The following is a 10,050-nucleotide window of genomic DNA, read 5'->3' as shown; positions in this document are numbered from 1 at the left end:
ACCAAGTTTAGAAGTTTTACTTACCTCAAACCGTGTAATTCTTCACTCCGCTATGCCTTTGCCTTGTGAATTAGCCTCCAAACACTTCGAATCTAGCCACAATTAATTCGATTTAGTCAATAAAATTTATTGAAATTAATTCCATAAGAAAATACTAATTTTCCATAAAAATTTGAAATTTAGCTCAAAAATTGCCCGTGGAGCCCAAGTTTTTGAACCTGACAAAAGTTACAAAATCCAAACACCCATTCCGATACGAGTTCAACCATACCAATTTTATCAAATTACGATAACAACTCGACCTCCAAATCTTAAATTTTTATTTTTGCAAGATTTTGCAAAAATCTTGATTTTTTCCCATTTAAATCCGAAATAAATGATGAATATAACCATATAATCATGAAGTATAATCACTTTCAGATATAGAACACTTACCCCAATCCATATGGTGAAAATCGCCTCAAAAATCGCTTCAATCCGACCTCTATAGATCCAAATGTATCAAAATGGCCGAAACCTCAAAATATATCTTCTGTCCAGGCATTTACTCTTCGCGATCGCAAAGCACAAAATTTTTCAGCCCCAAAATTGTTCTTCGCGATCGCGGAAAACCAATTGCTATCGCGAAGAACAAACTTCCCCAACTCTTCCAGAAAGCCTCTAGTATAATGGTCATAACGTTTTGTACAAAACTCTAAATTGCAAATGGTTTAACTTTCTGAACACTAGACACCAAGGGCTATAACTTTCATTTGTTGCTCATCTCCCAATTACTTATAAATTTCTAGATATAAGCTTTCAAAGTCAGCCTTGTGCAACAGAGATTTCCAAACTCTTCCCAGACAGCCTATAGTGTATCTACCATAACCTTTTGTACACAATACCAAATCACAAATGGTTACCTTTCTGAAAACTAAACATCAAGAGCTACAACTTTCATTTTTGGATCATCTCCAAATTCTCTATAGATTGCGAGATATAAGCTTCCAAAGTCGGGTCAGTGCAGTATAGATTTGTTCTACGCGATCGCAAAAGCGCGATCGCGATTCGCAAGGTCCCAAACTTCTGTTTGCTCTTCGCGATCGCGATGCACACCTCTATAGGCAGAAACTAGCAATTAAAAATGACCTAGAAATGGTCCGAAACCACCACGAAACTCACCCGAGCCCCTCGGGACCTCAACCAAATATACCAACAAGTCCTAAAATATCATACGAACTTAGTCGAAGCCTCGAATCACATCAAACAACGCTAAAATCACGAATCGCACCTCAATTCAAGCCTAATGAACTTTGAACTTTCAAATTCTATATCTTGTGCCGAAATACAACAAATCAATCCGGAATGACTTCAAATGTTGCACATAAGTCATAAATGACATAACGAAGCTATTCCAATTTCCAGAATCGGATTCCAACCTCGATATCAAAAAGTCAACCCCCGGTCAAACTTCCCAAAAATTCAACTTTCGGCATTTTAAGCCTAATTCTACTACGGTCCTCCAAATAATTTTTCGGACCCGCTCTTAAGTCCAAAATTACCATACGGAGCTATTGGAATTATCAAAATTAAATTATGGGTCGTTTACACATAAGTTAATATCCGGTCAACCTTTCCAACTTAAGTTTCAATTATGAGTCTAAGTGTCTCAGTTCACTCCGAAATCCTTCCGAACCCGAACCAACTAACCCGATAAGTCATAAATCAATTGTAAGGCATAAATTGAGCAGTAAATTGGGGAACGGGGTTATAATACTCAAAATGACCAGCCGGGTTGTTACATCAAGTTATTAAGTTCCCCTCTCAATGGGGGATTAGACAAATCCGTGGAGATCAACAGGCTTCTAGAAGTATCAATTCAGTGACGGATTCAAGCACAGCGAACGATGGTACAGATAAAAGATAGCAATTACATAACTCAGTTGAGGACACATCAGCACAAACCTCAACTGAAGGTGGACAAACGGACGTAGACTCAAGGCCTGATGTCATTCGAGAGCCAGAAGAAAATGAAAACATCAAAACAACAATAGAAGAACTCGAGGCTATCACACTTTACGAGCAACGCCCAAATAGAAAGGTTTATGTTGGAACGAAGCTAAGCCCAGAAATGAAAGTTAAACTTGTCAAATTTTTACAAGCTAACGCATATTGCTTTGCTTGGTCGCATTCAGATATGACAGGAATACCATTGGAGGTGATGACTCACAAGCTAAATAAAGATCCATCTTATCCAGCTATCAAACAGAAGAAAATGAAGCAAGGATCCTTCAAAAATCAGGTGATCTAGGATGAGGTATAAAAACTTTTAAAAATTGGGTCCATACAAGAGGTAAAATATCCTAACTGGTTAGCTAATACTGTAGTAGTACCAAAAAAGAATGGAAAATGACAAGTTTGTGTAGATTATACTGATTTAAATAAAGCTTGTCCTAAAGACTCATTTCCTTTATCGCATATAGATCAACTAATTAATTCTACTGCATGACATGAGTTGTTGAGTTTTTTAGATGTCTATTCAGGATATAATCAAATAAAGATGGATCCTTTAGATGGGGAAAAAACTTCCTTTATCACAGACAAGGGGACTTACTGTTATAAAGTCATGCCTTTTGGATTAAAGAATGTTGAAGCCACGTACCAAAGATTGGTAACAAAAATATTCCAAGAACACCTGAAAAAAACTATGGAAGTCTACATCGATAACATGCTGGTCAAGTCAGAACAAACGGGGGATCATATCCAACATTTGTCAGATACTTTTCAGATTCTCCGCAAGTTCAATATGAAGTTAAATCCCGAAAAATGTGCCTTGGGCGTAGCTTCAGGTAAGTTTTTAGGTTTTCTTGTTTCTAACCGAGGTATTGAAGTAAACCCTGCACAGATCAAAGCCATTGAAGAAATATCAGACATACCCACGAGCAAAAAGGAAGTGCAAAGGCTGACAGGTAGGATAACAGCTTTGGGAAGGTTTATTTCTAAGTCTTCGGAGAAAAGTTTTAAGTTTTTTTCACTGTTGAAAAAGCAAAAACAATTCGAGTGAACTGATGAATGTCAAGAAGCGCTCAAAAATCTAAAAGCATACTTGTCAAACCCACCGCTACTGGCTAAACCAAAGGATGGAGAAAGGCTACTTATCTATCTTGCTGTATCAGAAATGGCGGTAAGTGCAATATTAGTACGTGAAGGCAAAGGTAAACAATCTCCAATCTATTATGTTAGTAAATCTTTATTGGATGCTGAAACTCGATATCCTCACTTAGAAAAACTTGCTTTAGCACTAATTATGGTATCTAGAAAGTTGAGGCCTTATTTTCAATATTACCCTATCTCTGTAGTGACCGCCTACCCTGTTACACCCTATATTTTCGTATGTAAAAATGCGTCGTAAGCAAACTAATGTAGGACAAAAAAATGAGATAATATTTAAAAGTATATAAAGTAAGTTAATCATGTTACCTCTGAGGTTACAAATATTGAAGATCATGAACAACAAGTACAAAGAGGGTTGGACAGTTCAGAAGCTAAAGCAATTAAATAAAACAATGTTTCATCGAAAGTCGACAAGTTGGGAATGTTATAACATGTACCTTTGGGGTGAGACTAGGGTGATTAACATGATAAAGAGATTATGTTATGATTTATATTAGTCGTATTACATCCGTGTGTTATGTTTTTAAGTCAAGCGAGTTGTGGAACAAAAGTCGATGAAAGTCATCACAAGTTACATTCATAAGTTTTACTGAAACTTTGGGTCAAATGTAACTGCAATTTTCTCCCAATATACTTAGAGTTATGGTGTGTTCCACACATCAAATTAAAGATCTATGAGTCTATTTTCCAACGCATTAAACCATTTGTCAATACGACATCGGAGTAGAGAGATATGTGCATTTTTGCGATACTGCACAAGCTGCTAGGTGACAAGTAGGTGTGTCACCTACTTGCTTAAATGAAAGCCCAAAAATGGGCCATTTCGGGTCGTCCAAAGAGGCCTTTTAAGGGCCTATTTTCTTCATATATTAGACTTAAAATAGAGCATAATAACCAGACATAAGCTCTGCAAAGAATCCTCCCAAAAATTTCCCACAAACCCTAATTGATTTTCTCTCCCTTTCAAGTTCCAATTGGAGGTAAAACTTAGAGTTTGAAGAACCAAGATAGGAGCTGAGTTATCCAACAAATAAGGTGAGTTTACTGCTCTCTTTCATCCATTTTTTCTTCTGTAAATTCATGGTAAGTCGTTCTATACTTGTAAGAACTCACGGGATGGTGATCGGAAGCCGTGAGTTCGAGTTATTCACTTGTAGCGGACTGTTTTGTGGACTGTTTTGTGTTGCTGTTGGGCTGCGTGTTTTATTACTATTTTGTGGAGTTTTGGAGGAGGAAGGGGGTTTATAAACACCATATAAATGTAGGGTGGTTGGCTGGTCGTTCGTCATAACATTTTCGGGTCGTTTGACACTACTACGGTGGTCGTTTTGTGTACGAAGAGATTGGGGTGTGTTGGGCTGTTTTGTAGTATTTGATGGTGTATATAGGGCTGGAAAATGATGTATATATGTTGTTATTGTTCTGTCCTTGTATTGTTGGTGTTATCTTGAAGTTGGAGGAAGGGCATATTATAGGGGAGATGCTGCCCGTTTTAATACAAAATAGGTTTGTCGTTCGTTGTGCGATAGTTGTACCTTTCGTAACTTAACGATAGTATTATTATCATTCTTGTAGATTAAGGTGCGAAGAGGTGAGTTCAACTTGGTGATTGAAAAGATTGTGATAAGGTATGTTAAGGCTAAGCCTTCCTTCATTTTGGCATGATCTCGTAGCTACATGTGTTAGTAATGAGACAAAAAGAGAAGTTCATATTCATGAATTTATTCACACTATTCTAGTCTCATAAGTTACAATATTATTCCTTATCGAGACTCTATATTCAATTTTAGTATTGTCTTCTTTCAGTCAAGAGAGCAGCAAGCCTATATATACAGTATTACAGTATTTTCATTACCATCGAGCTATAATCGATGGGCAGGCCCTATTGGGCAACCTCTGATCAGATGGAAAGTTATATATCGAGCCTACTGTGGCCGAGCGCCTATGAGCGAGCCCAGCATGGTCGAGATACATAGCCTAGTATGGCCGAGCGCCTATAAGCGAGCCTACTATGGCAGAGCAGTTATATATACCGAGCCTTATAAGGCCGTACAATTATTTTACTTACTATATTGAAGGAGTTGAGTCAGTATCAGCAGGTAAGTATATCTCCAGATCATCTTTGACTCCCAGTTAATTTCAGTTATCATATTATCAGTTCAGTTTCAGATTTCAGTTATTTTATTGCCTTACATACTCGGTACATTATTTCGTACTGACGTCCCTTTTTGGGGGCGCTGCATTTCATGCGTGCAGGTTCAGACAGACAGACGGGTAGACCTCCTCAGTAGGTGTTTTCCGAGTTCCGCCTGATCGGTAAGCTCCACGTCTTTCGGAGTTGCCAGGACTAGAGTTTTGTGTACATCTTATGTATATCTGTATATATGTTATGGGTAGGTCGGGGCCCTGTTCCGATCACAGTACATCTATCAGTAGAGGCTTGTAGGCATATCCTGTTGGTTAGTGCAGTATGTTGGGTTTGTATAAATTAGTGGTTTGTCAGCTGTAGTAGCTATGACGGCCTTGTCGGCCTAGCTTTATATTGATATTTAGTTAGTGCTAGTTTCCATTCAGTTTTATATTTTGCTTCGCAAATTGTCTTGCAAGGTGGCCCCATGGCCAAAGTATGACATTATGTGTTCAGAGTCCCTTAGTCGCAATTTGGTACGCCAGGTTAGGTGAGGCACGGGGTGCTTGTCTCGCTCCTAGGTTCGGGGCGTGACATACCCCTTAAGGAATATATTGCATAAGCAAGAACTATCAGGTAGGTTAGCCATATGGGCTATAGAACTCAGTGAATATGATATCATGTTCCAACCTAGAACTGCGAAAAAATCACAAGTTTTAGCGGATTTTGTGGCAGACTTCAGCCTAGGGATAGTTCCTGGAGCAGAAAATGAACTGTAGGTATTCTCCGGATCTAATCCGGGTAATTGGATTCTATTTACTGATGACTCCTCGAATGTTAAAGGAGCGGGTTTAGGCATTGTTATAAACCCACCTTCAGGAGAAACCATAATGCAAGCAATAAAGTGCCATCCCATTACTAACAATGAAGCAGAATACGAAGCTGTAATTGCAGGTCTAGAATTGGCACGAGAGCTCGGAATAGAGCAGATCATAATCAAAAGTGACTCGCAGCTTGTAGTTAATCAAATGCAGGGGACTTATATAGCTAGAGAGGCGCGGATGCAGTAATATTTGGAAAAGGCACGAGAATTAATCAGACAATTCCAATCGTGGAAAATCTTGCAAATACCCAGGGAGGAAAATGCGGAAGCAGATGCGTTAGCTAATTTCGCATCTGTTGTAGAAGTAACGAACAAAGAAAATTCTACCGTAATACATTTGTTTCATTCGGCACTTGATTAAGATAAACAAGAGGTAAATTTCTATAATTTAACTTGGGATTGGAGGAACGAATTCGTTAATTTCCTGCAGCACAGGATTTTACCTGAAGACAAGATAAAGGCTCAATCACTTCGACGAAAAGCTGCCCGTTATTGTTTGGTTCATGGCAACTTGTATCGAAAGATGTTCGGAGGGCCTCTAGCAAGATGTCTCGGACCTTCTAAAATAGAATATGTGACGAGAGAGGTACATGAGGGACAATGTGGAAATCATGCAAGAGGAAGATCTTAGCTAAGAACTTTAATTAGAGCAGGATATTATTGGCCAAAAATGGAAGAAGATGCGGAAAGTTTTGTGGCCAAATGTGACAAATGCCAACATTATGGCAACAACATGCATCGCCCAGTAGATCTATTACATCTGGTTATTTCACCATGGCCTTTTATGAAATAGGAGATGGATATCATGGGTCCACTACCACAAGCCAAAGGAAAGATACAATTTTTATTAGTATTAACAGATTATTTTACCAAAAGGGTAGAAGCAGGTGCCTTCAAATAGGTGCGAGGAAAAGAAGTCAGAGACTTTATTTGGCGAAACATCATATGCCGGTTCGGAGTTCCAAAAGCAATCATATGTGATAATGACCCGCAATTCATAGGTGCGAAAATCACAGAATTCTTTCATAGTTGGTAAATTAAAAGGATAACTTCAACACCTTATCATCCGGTGGCTAATGGACAAGCCGAATCGACAAACAAAGTTATTATTAATAACTTGAAGAAAAGATTAGATGAGTCAAAAGGTAAGTGGCCAGAAGTGTTACCAGGAGTCTTATGGGCTTATCGAACGACAGCAAAAACAAGTACGGGGGAAACTCAATTCTCACTTGTGTATGGTGCTGAAGCTTTAATCCCAGTTGAAATAGGTGAACCGAGTACAAGATATACCCAAGCAACTGAAGAATCAAATGAGGAAGAGATGCGAATAAATCTAGATTTGCTTGAAGAAAGGAGAGAAACGGCTCTAATAAGGATGGCAACGCAGAAACAAATTATTGGGCGATACTACAATCGAAAAGCTCATCTTAGATACTTCAAGATTCGGGACTTCGTCCTCAAAAAGGTTTTTCAATCGACAAAAGCGGCCAATGAAGGAAAGTTGAGTCCAAATTGGGAAGGACCCTACAGGATTCGAGGCATTGCTGGAAAGGGTGCGTATGAGTTAGAAACAATGGAAGGCAAAATACTCCCATCAAATTGGAATGCTGTTCATTTAAATAAGTATTACTTCTAAGCAAAGGAAGATCCCCCGGTCAGGTATCATTCGTGTATGGTTTAGTTTTTTTTAATTATACTAACTATTTTAGATGATAGGCACAAAGCTAACCCACACCAAATGATGATATTAGACCTGAAAGACACACGGGATACAAAATTATTTCCGGTATGGGTTTAGAACCTTTCTGATGGAAATAAAAAGGGTTAAGCAGTCATCATCTAAAAATATATCTCCGAGTCCCGTATGTATTTTCCTTTTCAGGAAATGGACCAAATGGAAGGAATAATCAAGTGCTCGAGATTTCATACTTCAAAACTCTAACACTTGGGGGACTATAGATATGAAGGCAAAGAAGAATGAAAGTCAAAGAAGACTAAAGAATACTAAAGAAGAGTAAAAGTCAGAATTCAAGCCTGGATCAACCCAAAAATCAAAAGTCAAGAGCCAATCAAGAGCCAAAAAACAAGCCTGATTCAAAAACCTTTGTAATAAGTTTTGATAAAGTGTAAACTCGTGGACACAAATTACAAGATCTTGCGAGTACTTAGGTTAAGGGAAATGATTAGTCATGGGTTGCAAGATATACCCTAGAATTGTTTGAAATCTATTATAAGAAAAACAGTTATGAAAGAGTTGTAAAACAGTTATGAAAGAGTTGTAGATGTCGCAAAAAAAGTTAATTGAATACTTGTAAAGTGTTATGTAATTTGAAAGTTCAAAACATGAAACTTCCTCAAATTATTTATGAAATTTCTTAAAAATATGTATTTTCCTACTTCTCTCATTTACTTACACCAATATGAAGTTGAGAAGTCTTCTTCATTAGTGTGAAAGGGCTCTCTTTTATAAAATTCGTATCTATGCCAAAATCACAAAATATTAAAGCATTTTTAAATGCAAGTCAAAGAGTAAACTCAAATTAAACGAAAGATCATATATTAAATTTGGTTAAAGCTAAGTATATACTTATATAAAACCAAAATGTTTGTTTGACCAACAAACCCCAAAACGAACCAGGGGCAGAAACTAACCATTATTCCAAAAAAGTAAAAACAAAAACTTCCCATCAAAAGTTCAAAAACAAACTAAGTTCTGAAAGAACACTAAGGGGAATAATCCAATATGGCATTATCATCACCGAAAAATGCAGAATCCAATATGGCATCATCAGCAGCGGGAGAAGATTCAACTTGAACAGAAGAAGCTTGAACACCAACTTCACAAGGAGTAAGCTCATCACTTTCGGGAACGCCGACCTCAGGTGAGGAAAAGCTTTAACTTTGCTGAGTTTTTTCAATTGTTTCCTTAGCCTTGGCGATCTCAGCATTCAAGTCAAAGCCTTCCTGGCTAGCCTCCATTAAAGTCTCGAGGCAGGTATTCAAAAAAGCCCAACTTACATCAAGTGTCAATTTATCTTCAAGGGCTTCGTAATCTTTCTCCCACTAGTCAATTTCAGCCTTCAACTCTTCTTTCTCAATCAAAGAAGCATCATAAGAAGCCTTCAAAGGGGCCAAGGAACTCTCCAAGAACTAGATCTTATCAGAGGAGGCACGGAGGTCCTCTTGAACCTGAGTGAGTGTTTGAACTAGCTCCCCGGCATAAATATACTTCTAATTTAGGAGTTCTTTCAAACCCCTTATCTCATCGGTAGCTTTAGAAAGTTTCTCTGCAAATGAAGACTCGAGGATGTCTTTGTCTTTGCCAACTTGACTTGAAGAAGCTTTTGCAACTGCCAATTCCGCCGCCATCATCCTTGCTTGCTGTTCCAAAGCACATTTCTCTTCAGCTAAAACTTCTTTCTCTAATTGAAGACCCTCGTATTGTTCCTTCCAGTTATCCACTTCAATACGATAATCATTGACTAGCTGCTCAGTATGAACAATTCTCAGAGCTTATCAAGTTGATCTACAAATGAAAAGAAAGAAGCGTTTGCCAAACAAAAGTAAATAACCATGAGGGAAAGAAAGGAAAAAAGTTAAGACTTGAACCTTTAAAGATGAATGAACAATGTCATTCATCCATGTCAAGGAACTGTGGCTTTCCAACTTTGATTTCTCAACTGGGCCAAGTAGAGGTTTCAACCATACGCCGGCTTGACCAGATTTTTTCAACAGATTACCACCTTCAGGGACTTCTATAGTAACCTTTTTATCACCTTATTGCTACCAGAAGTTACCAACTTCAACATGAGAAGTAGTAGCAACATGGACAGTTGAGGAAGTGCAAGCAACCACGGAAGGAGCAGTAACAGCAGCAACAGGAACG

At 38.1% G+C, this 10,050-nt stretch overlaps 1 protein-coding gene across 1 annotated transcript; it reads left to right on the top strand.

Moving 5' to 3' along the window:
- The first annotated feature begins 2,539 nt into the window (after nt 1-2,539).
- Nucleotides 2,540-7,800, top strand: LOC138898440 (uncharacterized). The gene is made up of 3 exons (XM_070184507.1): nt 2,540-2,948; nt 6,125-6,347; nt 7,209-7,800. Exons 1-3 carry the CDS (start codon nt 2,540-2,542, stop codon nt 7,798-7,800), a joined length of 1,224 nt encoding a protein of 407 aa, XP_070040608.1.
- The last annotated feature ends 2,250 nt before the right edge of the window (nt 7,801-10,050 follow it).

This window comes from Nicotiana tomentosiformis, chromosome 9 (genome assembly GCF_000390325.3).
Source record: "Nicotiana tomentosiformis chromosome 9, ASM39032v3, whole genome shotgun sequence".
Taxonomy (NCBI): Eukaryota; Viridiplantae; Streptophyta; class Magnoliopsida; order Solanales; family Solanaceae; genus Nicotiana; species Nicotiana tomentosiformis.
The sequence above is the reverse complement of the archived record's forward strand: the minus strand, read 5'-3'. Positions and strand labels throughout refer to the sequence as shown.

Bases quoted from the DNA above. Each gene is read 5' to 3' on its own strand.
- LOC138898440 (XM_070184507.1), top strand. From the start codon at position 2,540: ATGGATCCTTTAGATGGGGAAAAAACTTCCTTTATCACAGACAAGGGG. The intron at 2,949-6,124 runs GTAGGATAACAG...CGAATGTTAAAG, and splicing joins GGAAGTGCAAAGGCTGACAG to GAGCGGGTTTAGGCATTGTT. The intron at 6,348-7,208 runs GTAATATTTGGA...GTAAATTAAAAG, and splicing joins GCTAGAGAGGCGCGGATGCA to GATAACTTCAACACCTTATC.